Source organism: Rosa chinensis, chromosome 4 (assembly GCF_002994745.2).
Source record: "Rosa chinensis cultivar Old Blush chromosome 4, RchiOBHm-V2, whole genome shotgun sequence".
NCBI lineage: Eukaryota > Viridiplantae > Streptophyta > Magnoliopsida > Rosales > Rosaceae > Rosa > Rosa chinensis.
The window spans coordinates 3,632,633-3,660,537 of NC_037091.1; the positions used below are offsets into that span (position 1 = coordinate 3,632,633).

The following is a 27,905-nucleotide window of genomic DNA, read 5'->3' on the forward strand; positions in this document are numbered from 1 at the left end:
GTTCCAACAAGTCAAGAAGGCGTGGTACTAATATCTTACTTATGATATGAAGTACATGGGAGAGCTTGGATGTCACTTTGAAGTTTATCGCAATGATGAATTAACAGTGGATGAACTAAAAAGGTAAGAAGCTATACTTTACGTCTTTACCTGATCGTTGTTTGTCAATCCATCAACATTATTTAATGTGGGTGCAACCAAATATGAACGAGCATGTATCCTTCTTAAAATGTCTGATTTTATAAAATGTCTCATCATAACATCTTTCCATTCTTATAGGAAAAATCCTAGAGGAGTCTTGATCTCCCCAGGGCCAGGTTAGGTCTGTTGATATTTCCCTTTGATAGATGCTTGAAAACCGAAACAAAGGAGAAACATATAACCAATTGTACTTATAAGGCCTGCTCACCTAAATGACAGTTTTTAAGGGATTGTGAGAGACAAGTGAATCTGATGGCTGAAAATAAATGCAGAGTTTTAAATTGTTATAATTTCTGCTTTTATATTTAATACATGTGGTTGAGATGCATTTGTCCCTCACAGTCCCTTAAAACTGTCTCTTAGGTGAGCAAGCCTATTGTACTTATTAACACATAGTATCCTCCCTTTTGTAGGGGCACCCCAAGATTCTGGAATATCATTGCAAACTGTGTTGGAGTTAGGACCCATTGTCCCCTTGTTTGGTGTGTGTATGGGTCTGCAGTGCATTGGGGAGGCTTTTGGAGGCAAGTCTTCTAGGACGGAATATTTGGTTTATGAATTTGATCATGTTATTACCTAGATCTTCTATGATTTTTCTTTTCATGTCTTGTAAAATTAGCAAATTAAATCATAAAATATCAGTGGAATTATTGGTTCTATTTTGCCTTGTAAGTGATCTTTGTGGTGTTGCAGGGAATGTTGTTCGTTCTCCTTATGGTGTTGTGCATGGGAAGAGCTCTCCCGTGTATTATAATGAGAAGGAGGAAGACAGCTTGTTTGCTGGACTATCAAAGTGAGTTGGTGGATTTACTTCTGTTTTAAACAATCTGGGGTCTTACCTTTTTTCTATAAACTTATCTATGCTTTTGACAGTAGCATATTGGGGGTTTGGTTTGTTGCTAAAAAAATGATGTATGCAAGTGTGGTGGAATTAAATGTCCAAAGTATTTTCCTGTCAAACACACCCAACTTTGTTTGGTATTTTATTGAAAAAAATGAACGGTTTCACCGATTTGCAATTATTTGAAGTTGTACAAATACGTATTAAACACCATGGGCATTACATGGGCTCTGAATTAATTAATGTTATTAACAGATTTGTTTTCTTTTCTTTTCAGCCCTTTCACTGCTGGCAGATATCACAGTCTTGTAATTGAAAAGGACAGTTTTCCTAGCGAAGAACTTGAAATTACAGCATGGACCGAGGATGGACTGATAATGGCTGCTCGTCACAAGAAATATAGGTATCTTCAGGTAAGACATTGGCGTCCTTTTTCCATTCTATTTTGTAGAGCGAGACTATTGTGATGTTTGTTTTGTAGAATCTGCACTATAAGCTAAATGTAGTGTTCTTGTTGTAACCCATTGAATTCAAAATTGCAGGGTGTCCAGTTCCATCCTGAAAGTATTATCACTTCCGAAGGCAGGACAATCGTTCGCAACTTTGTAAAACTGATCGAGAAAAGTGAGTCGGAATCTGAGAATAACTAGAGGTTTGGTTTGTCTACACAGTGTAATGTAATGTATCGGATCAATATATATTTATGGGCCTTTAAGTCAGCTCGCTAGTGAATCAGAAGTTGATCATGTTTCTCGTCTACTCTTTCAATGTACTTCATCACATGTAGACATGTAGTATTTCAACTCTATTATAGTATTATCAATCCTTCCATAACTTCCTGAAGATAATCCTTGTTTTTCAATGCCTACTTTATAGTTTTTCCTTCCAAACCAAACCATACAGCATAATTTCGTAAATACTATGATCCATCCTTGTCTGGGGAAATGAGTTAACCTTCTCTCTCAGGCAAGCCTAAATGTCAATGCTCAATCATAACATGCTCAAAGGTCCACAAGGCATTCTATAATGTAATTATCAAAATTTGCTGCGGCAGCCTATCCCATTAAGAACCTAGGCTAGAACAGTTGGTTGTTAACAGCTGCATTAGGGCTGACTTCGCTGCTATTAATAAAAGCTGGAAATGAGCAACATTAAGAAACTGTAACATCTCTGAATAATGAAATGTACAAAAATTGCAGCAACTCGTATTATTAAAACAAAGTTGGGTAAGATTCTATAATTGATTCTTAATGTATTCCTAGTGCATGATGCTACAGACAAGATTAGCTGTGCCAGATGCAAACATGCACCAACAGGAGTCAGCCAAAATGGTCGATTCTTAAGGTTTTTGGGTCGGTTCTGAAGGTTTATTTGTCTCAGAATCTTGACCATTATCTGTTTTCTTCATATTAATCAAACATATTTTCTGATGGGAGTGAAAAGAGGACAGTAAAATTGCATGATACTCTTAGTGTGACTCTGGCTGAAGAGTTCTTACAGTTCTAACTTCCCCATGCCAGATTTAACCCTTTAGGAGTCGCTTTGAACTCGGTCTTGGATGATATGAATGCCAAAAGCAGAGCCTACGTCACTACATTTTAATTGGGCCAAGGTGACTGAGACACTCGGTCGTAAAGAACATTTTGTTGGCAATATGTGAAATATCTTTCTTAGTAAAAAAGACAAAATATCTGCAGATATATCAAAATTTGGGCGAACGGTCCTCCAAGGTTGCACAGAAAAAAGGGTTTTCTTCTTTGTGCAGTTAGGCTGTTAATCATGAGTTGAATGGAGGATAAAGAAAATGTAAGGCTTAGGAGGTTAAACAACTGAACTTATCTTGCTGAGTTGAGTGGTGGCAAGGTGTGGTCTTTCTTTTCCATGGACTATGGAGTATCTCAAAGTTTGGAAAAAGAAGAAACGCACCCTTCATTATTGACACACTTGCTCATCACCTCACCAACTTTGGATTTGTATTAGAGTTTTCCTAGTGCGAGTGTTTTACGGAAATGGTTAGTTAACCACTTACCACATGATGATTACATGAGACACACTACAAATATATTGGCAGCAGCTCATTTCTCTTGTGGTCCAAAACACTTCGATGGGATCTTCATATAGAAAATATGATATATGTGACAGATAATTCAAATTTGTTTATTCCACCAGAAATGAGACTCAGAAAAAGTATTGCAATTGGGTTAAGAACTCCTCCTAGTCTCTTGTTCAGAGTCACGGATGCAAAGTTTGAAAGCCTTTATGAATGAATGAATCCAACCAAACCTAACCTAACCTAACCTGCTTCTGTTGCTACTGCTTCTTCTGCATTCACTGTAAAACTGTGCAAGTGTGAAAGGAAAGTAAGTCCAGTCCAACATAAAAACACTGCCATTTGCTGAACCATTTCCATCACTTGTCACATCTTAATTGTCATTGGATTCCAATTAGCCATTGACAAAGTATATGGCACCAGTCTGACTTTATTTATACCGCTGCAAACAGACAATGAATGAATGATAAGGTTTTATTCAACTTAGGTTAAATACTAGGGATAAGTTAAAATGAAGATGCTCCATGATAATAATTTAGTAGAATAATAATGCAAAGAGACAGTACAGAATCCAAGCCTAGTAAACTTCCATATGCTAAAATTTATTGAACCCATGAGGTTGTGTAAAAGTACATAAACCCACCACTAAATTCAATTTATAAAACCAAAAGGACAAGCATGAATAATAAACTGGGAACTAATAAAGGTATGAACTATATACATACCCTCCAACCATATAAAAACTCTATTCACCCACAATAAAATTTATGCTTTTTTTTTTTTTTTTCTGCCCACCCTCTATACACAAAAGTTGATGAATGCCAATGGTGCTCATATGAGAAATTGAATCTGCAACCTTCCCTCTCATTCTCAAACAGAAGTTGTATCCGCTAGGCTTGCTCTGCTGCTGCTCCTGCGGTGATGTTTTCGTTGACGGTGGTGCCCATGCCCGAATGTAACGGGGTCAAACACGCGGAGTCTTTCAGCTTCTTGGGGATTGATCACACACTCTGGTGGAGCAACCTTGTATCGTATTCTGTCCTAGCAATATGAGTATGTCATCTGCCTCTTCCTGAAACTCTCCATCCTCATTCTTTGTAGGCGCGTAACACCGGTAGGGATATATTCAGAACCTTGGGTTTTATCACATTTCTTTGATACCTGTTCAATTGGATCAACTGCACAGCCATGTAGAACAAGGTCAGAGAACTCGGCCTTGAATGGAGCATACTTGTAGTTGACTCTGTATTTGTCTCCATTGGTAGCCCAATCGGATCCATCCCATATTGTAGCATACAATGACATTGGCTTCGAGGGATAGTCACCACCCATCGCCTCCGATTTCTTAACCACTCTAATGGGAATATTGTCAACATAGAATCTGCAGTTAAGAGACACAATTGAAACAAGTACACAGTTAAAATATAAAATTACAGAGTAGATAAGAACTGATGGAGAGCTTCAACAAAGAAAAGAGAGAACTTTTCACGGAAAGAATGCAACCAATTCCATTTATTTAGTTACTCGTAGAAGTCGAGAACTGACTAAGAACAAGAACTGATGGAGAACTTCAACAAAGAAAAGAGAGAACTTTTCACGGAAAGAATGCAACCAATTCCATTTATTTAGTTACTCGTTGAAGTCAAGAAATGACTAGGAACAAGAACTGAAGTCAAGAAATGACTAGGAACAAGAACTGATGGAGAACTTCAACAAAGAAAAGAGAGAACTTTTCATGGAAAGAATGCAATTCCATTTATTTAGTTACTCGTAGAAGTAAAAAAATGACCAAGAACAAGACTATGAATTGAATTGCAGATAATTCTAGTGCTAGTAAGATTTTAGTGTTTCTTGCTTGCATCAACATTCTTGAGTTTTTTTTTTTTTTTCGAAAGGAAATTCTGGAGTCTTAATCACACCCAAGATGTTTTATCTGTCGTTAAACTTAAGAATCTACCATTCGAACTAGAGTTCTCAACCTCTGGTTTTCTTCACTTGCATACCAAACAGGAAACACACTATTCTAGACATGCGAACAGAGGACTGCTGGTTTTGATGAAACCGGGGTCTCGTATAAAGGGATAAAAACAGGGCAAGTTCTGTTCTGTATTCTCCCTAGAGAAGAAGACGTAGCCTCTACCCTACAACAGAGCCATCACATCCCAAAAACTGTAAACTCCAGACTTCACAATCTAACATCACTAATCAAAACGGGAAATCTATCTTCTGAAAAAAGCCAACTTCAAACCCGGAAAACAGTAATCTTCAGACTCTAGAATCTTACATTATTAGTGAGAATTGGGAAACAAAATTTGCTTTGACAAAAAGCTGATGCATCAAATTTAACAGAGTAAACCAAATATATTGTGGTGGGTTTCGATTGATGCTTACATGATATGAGAGTCAGTCCAGAGAATACTGTACTGGTGGTAATCCTCAGAAGGATCAAACCAGAGATTGTATCTCTCTTCTCTCCCAGTATCAGTGCTTCCATTGCCATAAACGTTGGTCTGAACCCTCCATTCTTTGCCTCTTATATTACCCAGAAACTCGAAATCGATTTCGTCATGGTTCTTGGGGAACATGTCAGCATTCGACATCTGTTTAACACAAAACACAAAAAAAACGGATGAGCATCTCATCTTTTAAATTCCGGATTAATGAACACGTAACAGAGTAATTTGGGTGTGATTGGTTTGTTTGAAGATTTGAACTTTGGGCCATAAAACGAAGTTTACATTCAAGAAACTAAAGAGTAAACTTCTGGGTATCACAGAAACTGAGACTTTGAAAGCAAAAAAAAATAATAATACAAGTACTAAACTTGCATTGCCAAATTGAAAGGTGAGATCCAGAGTGTTGAAAACCCACTCCAGAAACAAATTTACAACTGAAATCATCTGGTTCTTATAGTTGGATTACTCAACAGAGCTTAAAAGTGCAATCTTTCAAACTTTGCATCCGTGACTCTGAACAAGAGACTAGGAGGAGTTCTTAACCCAATTGCAATACTTTTTCTGAGTCTCATTTCTGGTGGAATAAACAAATTTGAATTATCTGTCACATATATCATATTTTCTATATGAAGATCCCATCGAAGTGTTTTGGACCACAAGAGAAATGAGCTGCTGCCAATATATTTGTAGTGTGTCTCATGTAATCATCATGTGGTAAGTGGTTAACTAACCATTTCCGTAAAACACTCGCACTAGGAAAACTCTAATACAAATCCAAAGTTGGTGAGGTGATGAGCAAGTGTGTCAATAATGAAGGGTGCGTTTCTTCTTTTTCCAAACTTTGAGATACTCCATAGTCCATGGAAAAGAAAGACCACACCTTGCCACCACTCAACTCAGCAAGATAAGTTCAGTTGTTTAACCTCCTAAGCCTTACATTTTCTTTATCCTCCATTCAACTCATGATTAACAGCCTAACTGCACAGAGAAGAAAACCCTTTTTTCTGTGCAACCTTGGAGGACCGTTCGCCCAAATTTTGATATATCTGCAGATATTTTGTCTTTTTTACTAGGAAAGATATTTCACATATTGCCAACAAAATGTTCTTTACGACCGAGTGTCTCAGTCACCTTGGCCCAATTAAAATGTAGTGACGTAGGCTCTGCTTTTGGCATTCATATCATCCAAGACCGAGTTCAAAGCGACTCCTGAAGGGTTAAATCTGGCATGGGGAAGTTAGAACTGTAAGAACTCTTCAGCCAGAGTCACACTAAGAGTATCATGCAATTTTACTGTCCTCTTTTCACTCCCATCAGAAAATATGTTTGATTAATATGAAGAAAACAGATAATGGTCAAGATTCTGAGACAAATAAACCTTCAGAACCGACCCAAAAACCTTAAGAATCGACCATTTTGGCTGACTCCTGTTGGTGCATGTTTGCATCTGGCACAGCTAATCTTGTCTGTAGCATCATGCACTAGGAATACATTAAGAATCAATTATAGAATCTTACCCAACTTTGTTTTAATAATACGAGTTGCTGCAATTTTTGTACATTTCATTATTCAGAGATGTTACAGTTTCTTAATGTTGCTCATTTCCAGCTTTTATTAATAGCAGCGAAGTCAGCCCTAATGCAGCTGTTAACAACCAACTGTTCTAGCCTAGGTTCTTAATGGGATAGGCTGCCGCAGCAAATTTTGATAATTACATTATAGAATGCCTTGTGGACCTTTGAGCATGTTATGATTGAGCATTGACATTTAGGCTTGCCTGAGAGAGAAGGTTAACTCATTTCCCCAGACAAGGATGGATCATAGTATTTACGAAATTATGCTGTATGGTTTGGTTTGGAAGGAAAAACTATAAAGTAGGCATTGAAAAACAAGGATTATCTTCAGGAAGTTATGGAAGGATTGATAATACTATAATAGAGTTGAAATACTACATGTCTACATGTGATGAAGTACATTGAAAGAGTAGACGAGAAACATGATCAACTTCTGATTCACTAGCGAGCTGACTTAAAGGCCCATAAATATATATTGATCCGATACATTACATTACACTGTGTAGACAAACCAAACCTCTAGTTATTCTCAGATTCCGACTCACTTTTCTCGATCAGTTTTACAAAGTTGCGAACGATTGTCCTGCCTTCGGAAGTGATGATACTTTCAGGATGGAACTGGACACCCTGCAATTTTGAATTCAATGGGTTACAACAAGAACACTACATTTAGCTTATAGTGCAGATTCTACAAAACAAACATCACAATAGTCTCGCTCTACAAAATAGAATGGAAAAAGGACGCCAATGTCTTACCTGAAGATACCTATATTTCTTGTGACGAGCAGCCATTATCAGTCCATCCTCGGTCCATGCTGTAATTTCAAGTTCTTCGCTAGGAAAACTGTCCTTTTCAATTACAAGACTGTGATATCTGCCAGCAGTGAAAGGGCTGAAAAGAAAAGAAAACAAATCTGTTAATAACATTAATTAATTCAGAGCCCATGTAATGCCCATGGTGTTTAATACGTATTTGTACAACTTCAAATAATTGCAAATCGGTGAAACCGTTCATTTTTTTCAATAAAATACCAAACAAAGTTGGGTGTGTTTGACAGGAAAATACTTTGGACATTTAATTCCACCACACTTGCATACATCATTTTTTTAGCAACAAACCAAACCCCCAATATGCTACTGTCAAAAGCATAGATAAGTTTATAGAAAAAAGGTAAGACCCCAGATTGTTTAAAACAGAAGTAAATCCACCAACTCACTTTGATAGTCCAGCAAACAAGCTGTCTTCCTCCTTCTCATTATAATACACGGGAGAGCTCTTCCCATGCACAACACCATAAGGAGAACGAACAACATTCCCTGCAACACCACAAAGATCACTTACAAGGCAAAATAGAACCAATAATTCCACTGATATTTTATGATTTAATTTGCTAATTTTACAAGACATGAAAAGAAAAATCATAGAAGATCTAGGTAATAACATGATCAAATTCATAAACCAAATATTCCGTCTTAGAAGACTTGCCTCCAAAAGCCTCCCCAATGCACTGCAGACCCATACACACACCAAACAAGGGGACAATGGGTCCTAACTCCAACACAGTTTGCAATGATATTCCAGAATCTTGGGGTGCCCCTACAAAAGGGAGGATACTATGTGTTAATAAGTACAATAGGCTTGCTCACCTAAGAGACAGTTTTAAGGGACTGTGAGGGACAAATGCATCTCAACCACATGTATTAAATATAAAAGCAGAAATTATAACAATTTAAAACTCTGCATTTATTTTCAGCCATCAGATTCACTTGTCTCTCACAATCCCTTAAAAACTGTCATTTAGGTGAGCAGGCCTTATAAGTACAATTGGTTATATGTTTCTCCTTTGTTTCGGTTTTCAAGCATCTATCAAAGGGAAATATCAAGAGAACTAACCTGGCCCTGGGGAGATCAAGACTCCTCTAGGATTTTTCCTATAAGAATGGAAAGATGTTATGATGAGACATTTTATAAAATCAGACATTTTAAGAATGATACATGCTCGTTCATATTTGGTTGCACCCACATTAAATAATGTTGATGGATTGGCAAACAACGATCAGGTAAAGACGTAAAGTATAGCTTCTTACCTTTTTAGTTCATCCACTGTTAATTCATCATTGCGATAAACTTCAAAGTGACATCCAAGCTCTCCCATATACTTCATATCATAAGTAAGATATTAGTACCACGCCTTCTTGACTTGTTGGAACCATCACTAAATATATAACGACAGAAAACAATCATATAGGATCGTTACGGAAATCAATACTACGCCTTCTTTACTTGTAGGAATCATTAATTAATAGAACGACAGAAAATAATCATATAAAAGCGTTACAAAAAAATACTTAAAACGCATACATATTCAGGAGAAATTTTGAGTTGTTATATAAAATCTCGTCAAAAGCTCGATACTTTGACAAGTATCACTCCTCATTCCCACATTTCATCTTCATTTTGCATGTGTCATCAACTCAAAAATATCCAACTACAAGAAAGTTCTAATCACTACTCTCATTCTTCACCTCTGTCCAGCTTTCACCATTCCTTGAATGAAATACATCAACTTTTCACTAAAACATCCCTCAGTCCAAAACAAGAACAAGGAAACAGAGAGGTCTAAACCAGGTGTTTCATTTCATTTTCTTTAACCTATCTAATGTTGTAGTCACAGATCTAATACAAAACTCCATGGTATTCCTTACATTTTTATAATTCACAACATAAATGACAAATGAAGAACACAATTCCATGAAAGATCAAATCTTTATCACTGTACACATGCATTTTACTAGCACCAAACATCAAACGAACCATGGCTTATCAAATCCAAAAAATTGAAAAAAGGAAAACAGAAACAAACCTGGCAGAGATTGTAGGTGAAGCTATCATAATTGTCAATAACAATGATGGGGCTGTTGGCCCTCTTTTCAGAAACTGAAGACTTCGAATCGGTCTCATTGACAACCATTGAAGCTTTTGCAGCGAACCCATTTCCCAATTTGAGACCAGATTTCAGTTCTGCACATAAAGATAAGATCTTTGAGTCAAAATCAAAATCAAAATCAAAATCAAAATCAAAACTCAGATAAGTTTGGGAGATTTACTTGAGTTCGTGAAAGAGGGCACATAGATTAAAGTGGGGCTAGGGTTTTGCGGGGTTTTTGGTGAGAAAGGGAGCAGCTTTGGTTGTTTCAGAGAGGCCTGAGATGTCACTGCGGCAGCCATTGAAGCAGAGTGTGGCGTCTCCGTAATTACCAGTTAATCCTACTTGGACTAGAGAGGTGGAAGACGGCGACGTTTGATTTATATGAAAAATAGGATTGGCTTTACTGAGAAAATAAAGGATGCGAGTGATAGCACCCTGAAGAGGAGGCTTATTGATACCACCACTGCCGAGGAGGCTGCTGGTGGATCTCGCCGGCGGCGCCACTAGGATACTGCATTTTGTCGGATAAAACCACATTCCCCGATGGCATTGTCATTAGAACCCACTACACAAGATTCAGTACTAGCACATATAAAGCATTCGTCGCTATCTTCTACACCCAAAAGACCCAACAACGGCTACGTTATAAATTCAAGCAGATCCCACCAAATAAAACCCAGAATCTAGCAGGAACTGGCTTAAAGACTCAAACTTTCTTTGATTTTACCACATTTACGATAACAAAGAGTGCGAATTTCTAAGAAACGATGCAAAACTTGAAATGGGTTTCTCTTATATTGTTCAAATTCCGCAGCGATCGTGCAAAATTGTGGAAATTTGAAGCTGAATTGGGGTTAAAGCTCGGAGCTTTGGTGGGTTTAGGTCTCAAGTCAGATCTGGAAAAAAAGGGGTTTGTGGGGAATTGAAAGTGAGATAAAAAAAGGGTGAGTCTGCGTTTGAATTCATGTATCCATTTGTTGTTGTTGTTGGGGTTTGAAAGTCTCAGTGGCGTAGAGACTAGGGTGGGGTTTTCTATATATAAGAAGAAGAGTGTAAGATCTAGGGTTTGGCAAGAAAATAGTGCTGGGCGCGCGTGTGTGGAGTGATTTTGTGTAAGATGAAGAATTGGCTTATTGAGCACGCATTTGGTATTGTTATAGGGTCTTAAATGGTGGCTGTGAAACCCTCTCTCTCTCTCTCTCTCTCTCTCTCTCTCTCTCTCTCTCTCTCTCTCTCTAACTTAAGGTGAGGGAAGGGAAGGGAAGGGGGACCAAGATAGCATATTCTTGAATTTGGGGGTGTTTGTGTCTTTTTCTCATTTAGGGTTTTTTGAGTCAGTGTGATGAGTTTAGGACTTTAGGCTAGGGTGGGGTCGGTTTTATTCGGTTCGGTTTTGGGCCAGAATCAAGAACCGCACCGAACTTAAATTCGGTTCGGTTTTTCGTTTTTGAAAATTTAACACCGAAAATCGAACCGAATTGTTCGGTTCGGTTCGGTTCGGGTCGGGTCAAGTTCGGTTTTTTTTTTTAATAAATAATTTAAGCTGAATAAAGAAATTTCATTCTTAATTTTTTATTTTTTTAATCATTTATATATATCCATTTGAGCCACGAATCAATCCCATCTATAATCCAGAAATTAAGAATAAAGGCCATTGGAGCCTTCCTTTCAAAAATAATAAAGGCCATTGGAGCCTTATTTATTATAAAAAAAAGCAACCCATTAACCATATACAGAACTGAAAGAACCACAAAAAAAAAAAAATTAAATAAACTGAGCAAATCACTCTTCCACCATGTAAACACAAATTTCACTACTTGAGCTTGTGGATTCTCTCCCAAGGCAACATCTCCGTACCAAGAGCAGCTTGCAGCAATAGATTAAACTGAGCCACAAAAAATATTAGACAAAAGGTAACAGTGCAACATAAAAAAAATTAGACAAAATGCATACAGGTATAAGACCCACGCAATATAGGAACAAATATATTAGCAAAGATCTTATGAGTCAGAGAAAGGCAATGATATTCAAGAGCCTTGTTCATCATGGTCAGTAACTAATATTCATGGACACATTAGTTATCAAGAACAGTAAGCATTGTTCTTGTTGGCAAAATACTTGAATCATTCAAGACACCAATGGACCTAAAGGGCAAGCTTAATCACAGAATCAAGTAAGAGCGTACTTCTTGGTGATTGAGCACCTAGTAATTAATTACATGTCCCTACAAAACCTACTTTTGAATATTTATCTACTAGTTAATATGAGGTCTCGATCAATAAGATCAGTTGGACAGAAAATAAGTAGGAACTTACCTGCAATTGTCAAGGAAGCTTCAGCCAGATTAAGACCATGAAGCACATCTCCTTCAAGGGTGCGAAGCATGGCAAAAGCTGAAATCCCCAAGTCTATATTCTTTTTCCTCTCAAAATGGTTGATAGAGAGAAAATTTAACCTACCAGGAAAAAAAAAAATAAGTCTAAGCCTCCAAATCAAATTCAAAGAAGAAAGACACACAATTAATGTCTTTGCACTAACAAATGTATAAGCATGCTCTTTGCCAAAAACAATTAGAATTAGAGAACAAAGATGCAGTATTCAAAGGTTTATTTGTTGAACTAGAAAGAGAACATAAAGGAAACAAAGTAGAACTTACTGGCATCAGTTTTGAACCATTGATAAGTTCCCCAGCTTAAGTTGATTATGTAATTGTACTGCCAGATGGTAAGAGCAAAAGTTTGCATTCCATACCCAGAAATTTCATGCTCTGCTAAAGCAGCTTCCAGCCTTCCACCAACATAAAAGAATCTGACAATTTTGATACTGCACAAAGCAATGACAACACTCATCAGTGACAAAACACAGACCAAGCAAATGCCATTTCCATCTATTATGTACCAAATTTGCAATTTAAACAACATTGCTACCAGAACCAAGCAAATGAAAAGAAAGTTAAGTGCCATTATGCAATCAATAAAGCAATTATGTATCCAATTTGCACACAACACTCATCTATCATTCTATCCCATTCCAACAACATTGCCAAAATAAAAAAGAACTAAAGAAAACGTCAAAATAAAAAGCTAAAGAAAAAGCTAAGCGTACACAAGTGAAGACTTACAGTTTTCCAACCATCATCAGTTTCAACAGCAATCTGGATCTGATTTCCATTTCCTTTGATGTTTCAAGCTTTGGATCAAACCAAACCACAAACAAAAAGGCAAAACAATATAGCATGTATCAGTATCATAACTCACACTGAGGCTTGTTTGTCATAACTATCAACTCAATATCATAAAAGAAAATGAACAACTTACAGGTCTTTCGACATTGAGATACCAAGGTGCAGAAGATGTATCACTGACGAATATAAAGATTGGTACTAAAAAAGCAGAGAACTATTAATCAAAAGCGAAAGAACAGAAATATTCATCATATCTGGGTTTATCAAAAAGACGAAACTACGATGAAACAAAGATATAAACCCAGCATCAAGAGCAGCAAGATTTGAAATTGAAAAAGCTTGAAATCATACCAGCACCTCAACATCGCCGTCGGTAATCTCTTGGATAATCTACGATGAAAATCCTACAGATCCTTGCCTTCGACCAAGAGAATCTCCTTCACTATCCCGCTCAGATCCCTGGCCATCGATTTGGTCTTCATGACCCAACCGAGACCTTAGCCTCGTGAGCTTGATCGATCTAGTCCTTGGGGATCTCGAATTTTCTATGGCGATGAGAAAATTGAAAGGATTGACGAAGATAAGAATGAGAGGGCGAGAGAAGAGAGAGAGTGGCTGAAGAGAAGTTCTCGAGAGAGAGACTGAAGATTGACTGAGGGATTTAGCATCTATTTACTATGGGGGGTGTATTGTATTTAGATTTGTGCAGACTTTTTTTAAATGACAGACTTTTTGAAAAGTCCACAGACTCTTTAAAAAGTTGATTGATTGTTATTGATTTCCTAAAATCATTGATTTTAGCAACAGACTTTTATTGATTCATGAAAAGTTATATACTTTATTATGAATGACTTCTACAGATTTCCTAGCATGTACAAAATATAAAAACAAAAAACAAAACAAATGTAGCCCAAATACAAAACAAGATAATAACTCGTTACCTCTTCAATGTTCAAGTATTTTCTAATAGAAATTGACTCAAATGAATGATTGTTACTCTGTCTAGCTAGTTTGTTCTCATTCCTAATCTCCCAACAACATAAAGATACAATATAGATCATTTGATGTTTATGATTAATTTCGCCGATTAACATATATCATAACAATATTGGTCAATGTCTTGATCTATAATCAATCAATTGAAATTCAATTGTTCAACCTTTCTTTGAACCATAATATAAATTCAAATCGATGAGAATAATTAATAAGATAGAATTTAGTATGTCATAGCAACACTGTTCAAGATTTTAGGGGTAGACCACAATATTTGGGTTTTAGGGTTTCATAAATCATTTTTATTGCTATTAGAGTTCGAAGTATCACAATTAAAAGACAAAAAAAATCACATTCAACAACTACAATGAACTTGTTGGGTATCAAAAAACGTTGATAGCATAAAAGATTAGAGAAAAGACAAAAAAATCAAGAAAGAGAGACGATGAAGGACCAACATCTTCGTGCGCAGAGAGAAGAACTTTGATAGATATTATTATTATTTTTTTTTGCAGAGAGAACTTTGATAGACTTTTTCAAATCTTTGGTCTGGAGACTAGAAAATTATTAGAGTTTGATATGTATAGTTAACACTACAAAGTCCATGATTATCCATGATTTTCTAATTCCATAAGTATGAATGATATTTTGAATACCTCTGTACTTTTATTCATTTTTAAAAGTCCTAATTGAATACCCCTAGATTTTGGTGGAATTCATGAAGTCTTTAAAAATCCTAATTGAATACCTCAAAACTTTCATGGACTTCTAAAAGTCTATATTGAATACACCCAGACTTTTAAATTCCATAGATTTCTTTAAAAGTTCCATTAATTCTATATACAATACACCCCCCTATATACTAAAGATGGAGTACTGTTCATAGCTATATACTAAAGATGGAGTACTGTTCATAGGACTGTTTCTAAGCACTGTTCATTGGCTTATGAACAGTGACGGCTTCAGCTGAGCCGGTCATGGATGAAAAGATGATTTTGTCCCTGCTTCATCTCTGCTGCCCGACACCTGTCCACCGTCTCAAAACTCCCGCGTCTTTCTTCTCGACACCTGGTCTGCTGCTCAGTCCTATCGTGTCTTCGCTAACTTCGCTGCACAGAGAGGTGGAGAAAGAGAGAGAGAGAGATAGCGAAGAAGGTGGTACTGTTTGTTGGCGTCTACGATTCGGATTCGATCTTCCCTCTGTAAATCTGGAAGTCTCTATCTACACGGAGAGAGGCGTCTGTCTACGGTAATATTTGCTGAGCCAGATTATCGGGTTAACTGATCGATCAAAGCTGGATAGAGTTTGGGTTTTTCTTGATAACGTTCAGTCTTTCAGATTATCAGGTTTGGTTATCGATCAAAGCTTGATAGAGTTTGGGTTTCTATTTCATATTAGACCTGATGATTTTTTTTTTTCTTTTGGGATTTTGTTGTTCGTCGAGCACACAGAAAAAGAGAGGGAGAAGAGGACGGGGGAAGAAGGAAAAGAAGCAGAAGAGAGAGACTAGAAACTTTTGCTCTTGCTTCAGAGGAAACAAGTGGAAAGTATTTTTTCAATCTTATATTTTCTGATTGAAATTGTTTCTGGGTTTGATTGTAGTGTGTTTCAAACAAGGAAAAGTAAAGTTTTTGTAGTGTGTTTGTTTTTGATTGTTCACTTTTGATCTGTGAATTTGGGTTTGATTTATTGTTTTCTGATCAGCATCTTTTGTCAGGTCGATATCAACTATTGAAGCTTCAACGTGCTAGAAGGAAGGAGGATGACCCGTATGAGAATATGGATGCCAAAATCAACTGGGCTTTAGAGCAGGCCTTCAATTTGAAGCTTGATTTCAGTGAGGCTGGGGATGATTTTGTTGTTTTTCGAAGACTGATGCTGGAATGATGCTCAGGTATATGTGGTTTTCCATTTTTTTTTACTTTTGCTTTCAGTTATGATCCCCAATTTGATAGGGTTTCATTCGGCAAAGTGGGAACCCCTCTCTCAATTTCTAAGATTTTGCTCCTACCTTCTCTTGGTTTTTGGCTCATTTTTTCTTATATCTCTTTTGCAGGAAGAGTTTGAGGATCTCAGAACCAAGGGCTGCCAACTTCTAGGTATGGTTTCCCTAATTTCGCTGCTTTATATGAGTTTGTTGTGCCAAATTGGAAATCCACTTCTTATGATATTTCTACTTTAGTTTAATTTATGATGTCAACAAATTATTTGACATAACAGATCGAGCTGATTATGTTCATAGACTATTGTTTAATGAACGCTCACTAGAACTGAACCAAAGCTGTAAATAGCTTAGCTGTTTCTATAGTTCGAAACTTCAGATCTCCAGATGAAGAAGCTTGGGGAAACAAAGTAGATAGTTTAACCACATTCATGTGCCTACTCATGTATATAAGAGATTCTTTTGTTTTCCAAATTTTTCCACAAAGAAAATACTTTTTCTTTTTGTGCTCATGTATAATAGAAGAAGAATACAGAATTCTTTTTGTCTCAATTTTGTCTGCTTCAATCTTTCTTGAATTTTCTGTTCTCATTAAGTTTCAACTGATATTAGTTTTTACGTTTTAGGAATTCTGTTTCTGCTGCAGTTTTGGATGTCGGTAATTGACTACAACAGTTTCAAGGTATAATTTTCATCTCTGGCAATTTAAAACCTTTCGTTGATTTGTATGCTATATATAACTCTATTATCAGTTATTGAAATCATTCACTTTTCATTTGAAGAAGAAAGCAGTAAGTTTATCTGATGGGTACAAAAATAAAATCCATTTTTAAATTTCCAGATTGTTAACACTGATCAAATCTAAATTCCTAAAATCTCATTACTTAATAGCTCATGCTGATATGCTTTCTTCAAGTTTGCATGTTTTTGAATAATTTCTAATGAATAATACTTCTTTCCCTTCCAACAAAATAAACATTTACTTAACAGATAATATGCTTTTCAAAAATCGATTTAAATCTGACTATTTCAACAACTACTTAGTAATCAAAGAACCAACATTCACTTTCTGCCACAAAGTTTGAAGTTTATATATTTGCTACCAAGTTTGGCTGTCTAGGAGAATAAGGTAGTATTCACCAAATTTGATCAATATCCAGATTTGATGCAACATTTGCAATTTTCTAGCCAGAGTCAGCAATTGAACACTAATATTTTCACTCTAGAAACTATCAACTTAGTTCGAGGTGAATGCTGAATTTACTGTTATTGCTGGTGTAGCTTTTTGAACCCAAGAAGTCACCTGAAGCAGGCAAGATTTAGGGAAAGCTATCAACAGCTTCCAATTGGTAAGCTTCTTTATATGGATGTGTTTTGTAGTTTAGAAAATGAATGGAACTTATTGCCTTTTGGGCTCTTTTGGCTGTAAGTGGCGTATGTTTGATATTTTGTTGATAATTTATATTAACGTTCGGTGGAAAGGATTATATTTAGTTGTACAGTATCAACATATTGGTGCATTTATTTCAATTTGATTTGTTGTTTTGTCTAATAAGTATTTACTTGCATTATTATTCATTATTGACAGGTGATAGCCACAATCTCAATCGTCTGATTACAAGATATCCAGCCTTTACAGACTGACCATAGATGCTGGAATTCTAGCTACGCTTCCTCAAACAGGTGATGATCATCTTCATCTTTTGAGCTCACTACTGCAAACTTTTGCTAAATAGTTTTGACAAATAAAAGTATATGGCATTTCTATAGTTTTTGATTGATTGTGTGCTTTGTGTTTCAGACCTCGGGGACCAAAGCCAATGAAAATCTTGCTGGCGCTACATGAGCCATGGTGGTCTGTTAATAAACTCTGTCCATAAGTGTTTCTGTCCACTAGCATTGTTGTTGCTATTTATGGCTCATTTGTTTGTTTTGATATGTTGTGGCTCTTTTTCTTTGTTTATTTATTTATTTTGTGATCTTCCGAGGCAGGAACTCATGTATAAGGTCCAGAAATCAAAAGGCTTAGCAGAGTGAGACAATGGTTCAAGAGGGATGTCATGACATTAAGAAGTTAGATTTTGCAAAGAAGCATATAACAAACCACCATTACTGCTCTTCATAGTCAGACCATGCTAGGTCAGTTGCTATATTCAGTCTTTTAAAGTTTAATGTGTTTTTTTGTGGTACAATGACTTACTCTTACAACAGTTTGGAGTGTATTGACATTACCTTTTCATATCAAAGTTAGTTTGATTAACAGATATATATTGATTCTGAGAAAGTTGTGCAGAGTTAAATTCATTTTCATGGCAATACTTTTTCTGTAACTTGGCAGCCTCTGCTGTTGACAGCTTTTAAGTGATGGCTTCCAAACGACAATGTAAAGAGGTAGCTGCACAGGTGGAGGTAAAGTCACACGTGTTTTCCGATTTCTCAAGGTATGTTGTTAAAACTGTGTGCATGTGTTAGTAGTTTGTTTTGGGTTAAATATCATAGTGCATCTTCATCTTTGCTATGCCCTCTTACAAATTGATATCATACATTTTCTAATCATTGTTGGATTGTCTCCTCGGAAAGGGCATTCTGCTCTCCTTAGACAAGCAGAGTTAAATACATCGGTGGATCTGCATGTGAATGAGGTTTGCTTCTTACTGAATGTAATTACTTTGCATATCTTCTGTGGTAGTTGAAAGTGATCAATTATTAGTTTTATATAACATTCTGTTGTTCATCCTTAATTTTATATAAGGATTTTCTCAACAAATACATGCAATTGAGATTGTAGGATATTTGAAAGTAGAGAACTTTGTTTCTGGGGAATACTCTGTGTGCTTTGGTGAATTAAGTTAGAAGAATTGGATCCTTGGTTTAGGATTATTGAGATATCAAGAAGTAGGAAATTGGTTTTAATTTTGATATTGATTGAGATTTTATTGATTTGTATAGGTCATTGGAAGGCTTTTCTTGATTTTGTTTTTCCAGGCAATGACAGAAACGAGTTTGGAGCAGAATCTCAGCCAAAAGAGGCTGAGGAAAGTGTGGTAAGTGATTCTCAACTTCTGCATTACGAATTGTGCAATTGATTTACGAGTTTGAGTTGCGAATGGAAGTTCTTTTGCATTTTTATTATTCTTAGACTACTTATAAGATAGGATTAGTTGCTAACATGCCGTCTGAGTTTTATACTTTTAGACTACTTACAGAAGTTCTTTGCATTTTTATTATTCTTAGATTCTATACTTTTGTCAAATTTGTAGTAATTTCATAATCAATTTGTTCATTATAAAGAGTTTAGGATAATCATATCTCATTTCTATACTATCGACCATGGCAAGAGCTCCACGTTGTGACAAAGCTAATGTCAAAAAAGGACAAGGGTCTCCTGAGGAAGATGAAGCTAAGTCTTTAGACTCATGGAACTGGTGGCAATTGGATTCATCTGCCACAAAAAGCTGGTAAGTTTATTAAAGGGTCTTTCTAAACTGGAACCAATCTTTAAAGATTTAAATGCCAATATGTATGGCAACCACGTATCCTATTACACTTAAAGTAAATGGTTTTATTATGTTAGATTCTTAATGGAATTCTGGATCGAATTTGGAAGTTTTATGCTTTATAGTTGGAATTTGTATTATTGCTCTTGGCTGATGATTGGTTTCATCAAGATCTTTAATTTAAACTTTATTAGTCAAAGGAAACCTGGCAACCGGTATGATTTGTTATCTGTTGTTTTGTTTGATGCTAGGCCTTCAAATTTTTGACAATAGTCGGATAAATAGTAGACATTTTAATGACCTATAATAAAGCCCGAATCTTTTTTTAATTCCGTAACATTTTGTTCTCTGTTTATCATGAACTTATGACAACCTTGCTAACTTTGTTGTTTTTCTATCTAAAACAGGCTTTTAGGTTCTTCAACAAGAATCAAGTCGACCACATTAAGGTAAGAAGTAATCTTCTATGTGTATATTTGTGTTGTTAAATAAGGACCAGGCTTGGTCAAAAAGTTCTATGTTGGGGGTGGTACAATGCGCACCCACTGCGTAACTTGCATACCAAATTATGGGGGTGGTACAATGAGGGCTTGGTCAACATAATCTTCTATGTGTCTATTTGCCAAAAAGTGCATTCAAGTCTGTGATGTTAACCAACTGCTCGATTTTTTGATTTGAATCAAAGAGTTTCCAGTTTCTAAACATAGAATATTATTCTAGCTGTAGATGAATAACACTTCTAGCTGAATTTTGATTGAATTTCTTTACAAACTTCTTTGTTTACTTCAACAATTTTAAATTCTATCATAGTTTACACTTTTGGTTTTATACAGCTCCCAAACTGAGATTTAGTTGATAATCTAAGAAAGCAAACTTATACCAAAAGCAAATAGAAAAGGCTTGATTTTGAAACAAACCATCTTTCTACAGTTATTTTTTCAACTTCTGCACATCATTACTTTTATTCAGTTTTCTGCTCCGATCTACTCTAAAGTTCTGAATTTTGTTGATTTAGTATATGTTTATGTAATGTCCATTTGAATTGTATTTAACAGGGTGATCAGAACACGTGGTTTTCTAATAAAGAAGCCAAGCTGCCGGAATTGTATTTAACAGGGTGATCAGAACACGTGGTTTTCTAATAAAGAAGCCAAGCTGCCGAAATCGCAGAAATTCACCCCTGAATTTGGTTCGTTTTCGATCCCTATTTGTTCTTCAATTTAGTTTAGATTGGTCACTTTACATGGATTTATTGATCTGTCAGAATTGAAGCATTAATTCAATGTTTTCATATTGTAGGAACTTTATTTCTTCCGTGACTTCACATTTGAGTAATTGACTGCAATACTTTGAAGGTAACAATCTGATATTTTCCAATCAGTTCTCTGTTTGTCTTATGAATCCACCATTTCAATCTGATACTTTCAAGCACAACAAACACTCAGCAACATTTATCATCTTTTTCCTTTATCATTGTTGGTTTTGTTTTTTTTAATTAATTTTAAATACATACAATTTGATCTCATTTAATAAGTTTAAATACATACAATTTGATCTCATTTAATAAGCCAACTTTTAAGTTTTCAATAGTTCCAGTATCCAAAATGTTTTGCTACAACTTTCAGTTTTCAACTTTCTTTCTATTTTGTTTGTTTCCTTCTGTTTCCAGCTTCAATTTTAGATCTGCTGTTACTACTCCTACCATTTTGAATTCTTGCTCATTTTGAACCTCTTCGATTTTCAATTAATTCACTGAGGTATCTACAGCAAGATTGTTGTTTTGCTTATGGATGTTTGTTTTAGTATTTCACTTCTGTTAAATTCAAGGTAAGAAGATCGTTGGAATATTGACAATTGTCAGCTCCTTCATCTTTATTGTTTTGTGAATCTGTATGCCTTACTATATCAATGCTGCTTTTTATTTCAAAATCACTATCTGTCATAGAGACAATCCTTTAGATCTGTATGAATTCCTAGGAATTCATCTTTGAAAAGAACATTCCCAAGATTATTGTTCTGCATTTTGAGAATGTCATTCACGTTGCTTATTTCTTCAATACGTCCTATGTCATATTGTTTGACCTCGCTTAGTTGTTAAACAATTCTTTTTGTAATTCTGATAAAAAAATGTAATAGATCATAGTTACATAAGTTTGAGAAGTATAATTTTAGATTGTAGCTTAAGCAGATTATGGCCGATTCATAAACAAAGTCTCTATAGTGCCAGTTTTAATAAGCTCCTTGAACAGATTACACATTTGCGAGAACTACAATTACAAAAATATGATTAATGGAACTCTTTCATTTTTAAGATTAAAAAAAAAACCTACTTTAGGTATCATTTGTAAAAATTTACAAATACAAAACAGAATTATTTTCCTATAAAATATATATATATATATATATATATATAAATTTAAAAAAAACTGAAAAGATATGGCAAAATTGAAAAAAAAAAAAAACAAAACAAAAAAAGACATTGTAATTTTAGTTACATGAACAGTGATAAACAGTGGATCTGCTGGGAGGCAGATGGAGGAAAATAGAGGTAAAAAAGACAGTGGCAGAGTCGTAAAAAAATTCAAATGAGGGCAAAATTGTCTTTTTATTCATGAATAAACAATGATTAATAGCAGCTTTGTATTTTTCCATAAATGCAAGGGTAAAATAGACTGTTCACTGTACTTAGCAATGCTGCGGGATAAAAGTAATAAGGTGTGCGAAATAAAGTTGATCAAAAAACGGCTTACATTGTATCATCGTGTACAAATCATCATCGCATCAAAAAATAGTTGATATAATTGCTATGTAAGGAAAAAAAACAAAAATTCTATAGCTTCATAGCACTTCCATTTACATTGTTAAAATGTGTACAAATCATTGTTTCATCAAAAAATGGCTGGAATCATTCCAGCACATGAGATTGTCATGTAGGAAGCAGAAAAATATCTTCATGGCTTGCTTGGTCCTTATATTTTTAATCTTGGTTGGCATGGGACTGATGTGGTTTTGATGTGCCTTTGTCTATCGTCGTGTGTAAAGCAAAGACAATATCATCATTGTTATGGAAGTAACCGATTTATCTATGAAAAATTTCTGCTTTGAAGACATTATCCTAGACTTGAGCTAGAAGCATCTTAGTATTTCCATCAATAAACTAAAAACCATCAACAAATGACTCGATGCATCAAACAATACGTTTGTTCGGAAACTATACAATTCAAGACAACTAAAAAATGATCCAAAGAGCTCATAATGTGAAGATCAAATAGTACAAAGAAGATGAACTTTTATCTTGCATTCATAGTCAGAAAAGTTTGCTCCATTTGGCGGCATTAACACATTGTGCATTTCAATGGAGCACAACTGAAGGAATCACTCTAACCAATTCTCTAAACTTTCACCTACCTGGACTGTATATGCTTAAATTCCTTGCTTAACGTTCTCTGCAATTTATCATAGCCTGTTTCATAAGGCAGTGCTTAAACATTGACTTGTACCTGACAAAAATACAAAATAAACTAATGTGATTACAAAAAACAACATTGAGTAGAAGTAGCTAAGAATACTTAATAGAGTTAGTAAATGTACCACTAAATAGAAGCAGAACATTAGTGTGAAAAAAATTTTTGGGGCACAAACCATTGCTGGTGCAAGCTTCAGTTGGAGAAGGAAAAATGGTTACTGTGTATTGCAACTTCCTATTATGAACTTCCTGCAAAGCACACAATTGACAATATCAAGCATTCAAAATGGAAAACACTACCTTAACTAAACCCCATCCTATTTCACATATTATGCTCCAAAACAGTAACTACACTCTCATGATCACCATCCTCTTTATTTAGTAATGCTTATCTGCTCAAATTCAATAATAAGAAAAAGTATGAGAAGCTAGTTGATTTTAAAATGCTCTTAGCAATCGATCCTTACTAATCGCTAAATAGGGGCTCCTAGTTGTTCACATAGATTCTTTTAGGCTCAAAATCCCCTTGGGAGATATTAAGCAAATTTCATTCCTTCCAAACCTTGCACATGTCTGTATATGTATGAACAAACATACAATAAATGAATCTCAAACCTCAATGAAAAACAGGATCATGTATTTGTTAACCATTTGCCACTCAGGTATTTGCCACTCATCATGTTTGTATCTGTATTAGAAAAAAAAAAAAGTTGAAACCAAGTGCAATTGATAAAAATTGAATTAGCTAGCTTAGCTGAAGTAACTCTAGGGCTATTATTGTATATCGGAGTAGCATATGCAGTTAGTATGATTTATTTTCATGATGTGAGACCTGTGATGATAATGATGATGGAGTTATGTTAGTTATATCAGACTTGCACTTTACTGAAAGCATGATTGCTTGTAATAACTGAACGCAGGAAAATTATTGAGTATAGTCAAACTGGTTTATAACAGTTTGGTGGAAAATAGCTATAACCAACAACAATTTTAATCACTTTTAATCATTTTTAAATCAGTTCCAAACTCTTAATTTTTAAGTGAGTTGCAGATTCTTAAATCACTTTTAACCTTAAATAAATACTGCAGAAAAAAGTGTAACCATGCTAGATATCAGTAATTGATCTATCATGCCAGAAAATGTATCTCCTGTGATTTTTTTTACCTGCATTAGCTACAATACTCATCTTTCCTTGTCTGTGTTGAAGAGTTACCCGCTTTCTCTGCTTACTAAATTACCTTGATGATTTGATTTTCCACAGTCGACCTGCCAAAAGAAAAAGAAGAAGTAAAAAACAGCACTAAAATCAAGTAACAATAACTACATTGAAATCAATTAAAAGCATCGCGCTTACTGTTTGAACAAATATTTAGTAAAGTTTTCTTGCTGCTACAATAAACTACTGCTGGAAAAAAAAATAACCTGCATACTAATCATTCATCACTTCTAAATAGTGAAATCCACTTGCTATTGTACCAGAAAACTGTATCAGAAGCATATACTCACTCCCTCAGTTCATTAGATGAAGCAAGATGAAGACAACTATTCGAAATCTTGTGGGCTTTGCAAGAAAAACGAATCCAGAAAAAAAATGCAAGCGAACATGAAGCTATGTAATGTTAGTTTACATTAGACCCAATCAAAACGCAAGTCTCTGGATACAAAACAAAAACGAAGCAAACACCGATTATAACCACTACAAAACTGAAAAACACACATAACAAATTCAAGCTCAATTCCTCATTGTTATCCAAATTCATCATTGTTATTAATCAAAAGAAAGATTAATAACAATGAATACCAACTAATCTGATCAAAAATCACAAAATAAATCCATGAAATCAGGTAAGTCAAACTTGAATTCAATTGAGATAAGAGGCCAAAATTTATCAGATCTGTGATTCAAGAAAAAAAAAGTGAAACACAGTGATTGATGATACTAACCCAGTTTCTATGGAGCTTGATGTCGGGTTAGATAGAGACTTCCCGGAGCAACAACTTGGCTGTAAGATCCTCCAACTGTTCCTGCAAAACCGATAGAAAATAATAATAAAAAAAAAAAAAAAAACCCCAACTCAATCAGAAACCAAACCAACATGCGAGCAAAATTTCAGAAATTTACAAACTGGCGCAGAATCTTACTGGGAACTTTTGCGCAGCAACATCATGGGCACTTGGTAGAAATTCAACCGACACGAAAAAGGTAAATGGAAGGCCCTCCCTTTAGTTGGGGTAATTTCTCTACATATAAGCCAGTTGCAAACTTTTGCGCATCAATTTTTATCAATTGCACTTGGTTTCAATTTTTATTGTGTAGATGAGAGGAATCAAGAACTTAATTTGATCAGCCTATATTCTCTTCCTCACAATGAGACGAAAAACCAAAGCAACTAATTTCGAAACAGAAAGATTGATTTCAACTTGATGTACACAATAATGAGATATATTCCAGAAAACTGAGCAACTCGATTTATCAATTTCCATTTAGTGCAAAAGAAATCAAATTCTATACGAAATCCCACAGCTTGTCAGCTACAACAAAACGCAAATAAATATAGAGAAATTACACTTACACTTGTTTTGGGGCAACCGACTTTTAAAGCTGAAGCCAGTCTCCAAAATTGCCAAGTTTTAAGCTTCACAACAACTTTAACTTCTCAGACCACAAAAAAAAAACACAACTTTAACTTCATCGCCATCTTCTTCTTATTCTGCTTCAGTTGCATCGCTCGGAATAACATCAACATCGCCCTCTTCTTCATTGTCCTCCTCCTCTTCCTCATCTTCACCTCTCTCGTTGTACGAATCAAAATAGCAAAGCCTTTACGATTGGGTGGAGAGTAGATGAGGGTCGGAAAGAGAAGGACTTTGATTCGATTGGGTTAAGGTTTTGGATAATTGGAAACTGGGATCCCAAGCTTTTTCCGTTGTTGATGTCGGTGGCTCACTCTGACTGTAAACAGAGGCTTCCAGACCAGACCTCATGGTTATGCTTATCCACACACCAATGGCAGCCTGAAATTGCGAGAACAATCCAAGGGCAAAATCGGCATTCTACTGTACTTAGAACAGTGTAACAGTGCATCGACGCTTTATATATGTATAATATAATGACGGTCATTAAGGTTTCTGAAGTTAAATCCAAAACGATGTCGTTTTGTAGTAAATGAATAGTGTTTCGGTTTTGCGGTTTGGTTTGGTTTTGGCAGGGCCGAAACCGAAAACCAAACCGACCAGATTCGGTGCGGTGCGGTTTTTTTCCAGTTCGGTGCGGTTTTTTTCAGTGCAGTTTTTTTCGGCTGCGGTTCGGGTATCGGTGCGGTTTTTTTTCGGTTTTCGGTTTCGCGAGCCCACCCCTAGTTTAGGCCCCGTGGAATTGGAATGGATGAGGGTTTTGGATTTTACACTCATTTGGAAAAAGCTAGCTTAATTTCCGTGACCCAGAGTCATCACTGCTCTAGGCTTTTCATCACCTTCGTTACGTCATAAACTTAATTTAGATGTCACTAGTTTTAGTATGGTGGGAAACTTTTAAGTTTTTTTCTTTTTTGAGAAAATTATCAACTCATTGCATTGATAATAACTTATCCATGTGGGACTGTCAAAGGAGTCACTACTAAGTAATTCAACATTTTTAAAGATCATGAAGCTCAGCCAAAACCACCCTAAAGCATCCATGAGAATCAAAGAGGCACATATGCTACGGACATTTTTGGCGACATATTCTCAGAGAGACCCTATGACATTTTTGGCTACAGACTTTTGAGTATGTTTTGTTATTATCTTAACCGCTTATTTTCTTATTATCTTAAGTGCATGCCCAACATATTTTTATTTGTAGTCTTGTTTGTGGTTTATGGTTGCAAGATCAATATTTTGTCTTTCGATCAAAAAAATCAATACACATATTCATTATGGACGTAATTAAAGTGAATAAATTTTGCATTAACAACATTAAACGAATTTTTCTTTAACGGTATTATCGTCTGCTTTTTTTAATACGACCATTTTGTTTTTTTAACTTGAATTGTAGCATGTGCAACAGGCAAAGAAATAAGAGTGGTCGGAAATTGAGCCCCTCAATATAAGGACCATGATGGTAGGGTTAAGTGTTGGAGGTTTGTAGGGGTAGGGTACCACTAGGGCTTTGTTGTTCATTAATTTTGGGTTCCCATTTAGTCGAGGATTTGTTTCGAAATTGATTGAGTGAAATGGATACAAATGATGCTGATTGCATACAAAATATTTGATTTGATTTTTGTTTTCGATTTTTGACCACAAGAAAAGAAAATTCATTGATAAAAAATTATAATACATTTAGTAATCAAATTCATTGATAGAGAATTTAGAAACTTGAAAATAGAAGGGAAATAATTTAAAGCCTAAATTTCTACTACTACCACAAAATGAAGCTCAATTTGAGCTGGTTTGGGATTGTTGTGACTTTAAAAAAAAAAAAACTACTGTTGCTGTATTGTGAGAATAATCGGTTGTGAATTAAAATAGTTTCGTGTTTGGTAAATAATATTTTTAAAAGTACTGTCAGTACATAAAACAACTTCAGAACGTGTTTCGATCCACATAAGCTTCTAAAAGCAACCTCTGGGCTGCTTCTAAAATCAGCTGTCAGTGACCTATAACTTTTAATTAAAGCTGTTTTTTATTTATTTACCAGACACAATAAAATTTAAAATTTTGAACATAAACTGATTCTTTTTCAAGTTCAATAACTTCGCCAGAGCTAGTTCATAAAAGGGAAAATTCTCATA

At 35.4% G+C, this 27,905-nt stretch overlaps 2 protein-coding genes, 1 long non-coding RNA gene and 1 pseudogene across 9 annotated transcripts; 1 reads left to right on the top strand and 3 right to left on the bottom strand.

Annotated features, from left to right (window-relative positions):
• The first annotated feature begins 29 nt into the window (after positions 1-29).
• On the top strand, positions 30-1,890 carry LOC112197078 (anthranilate synthase beta subunit 1, chloroplastic). The gene is made up of 6 exons (XM_024337635.2): positions 30-123; positions 280-317; positions 615-725; positions 895-994; positions 1,320-1,455; positions 1,585-1,890. Exons 1-6 carry the CDS (start codon positions 47-49, stop codon positions 1,690-1,692), a joined length of 570 nt encoding a protein of 189 aa, XP_024193403.1. The 5' UTR covers positions 30-46; the 3' UTR covers positions 1,693-1,890.
• Positions 1,891-3,722: 1,832 nt separating this feature from the next.
• On the bottom strand, positions 3,723-5,716 carry LOC112198405 (annotated as a pseudogene).
• A 1,727-nt stretch (positions 5,717-7,443) lies between these two features.
• LOC112200956 (anthranilate synthase beta subunit 2, chloroplastic) lies at positions 7,444-10,466 on the bottom strand. The gene is made up of 8 exons (XM_024341970.2): positions 10,231-10,466; positions 9,987-10,144; positions 9,211-9,281; positions 9,017-9,054; positions 8,609-8,719; positions 8,340-8,439; positions 7,879-8,014; positions 7,444-7,749 (listed from the first exon to the last, which is right to left on the bottom strand). Exons 1-8 carry the CDS (start codon positions 10,349-10,351, stop codon positions 7,642-7,644), a joined length of 843 nt encoding a protein of 280 aa, XP_024197738.1. The 5' UTR covers positions 10,352-10,466; the 3' UTR covers positions 7,444-7,641.
• An 11,625-nt stretch (positions 10,467-22,091) lies between these two features.
• Positions 22,092-26,832, bottom strand: LOC112197412. Of its 7 annotated transcripts, none has more exons than XR_005810405.1 (7): positions 25,279-26,832; positions 25,081-25,161; positions 24,301-24,402; positions 23,751-23,823; positions 23,261-23,384; positions 23,078-23,169; positions 22,092-22,693 (listed from the first exon to the last, which is right to left on the bottom strand). It is a non-coding gene; the product is annotated as an uncharacterized LOC112197412 (long non-coding RNA). The 7 variants fall into 7 exon arrangements; XR_005810404.1 differs by having other exon boundaries at positions 22,093-22,693; positions 23,312-23,384; positions 25,279-26,826; XR_005810407.1 differs by lacking the exon at positions 22,092-22,693 and having other exon boundaries at positions 22,788-23,169; positions 23,312-23,384; positions 25,279-25,399; positions 25,710-26,260.
• Positions 26,833-27,905: the final 1,073 nt, after the last annotated feature.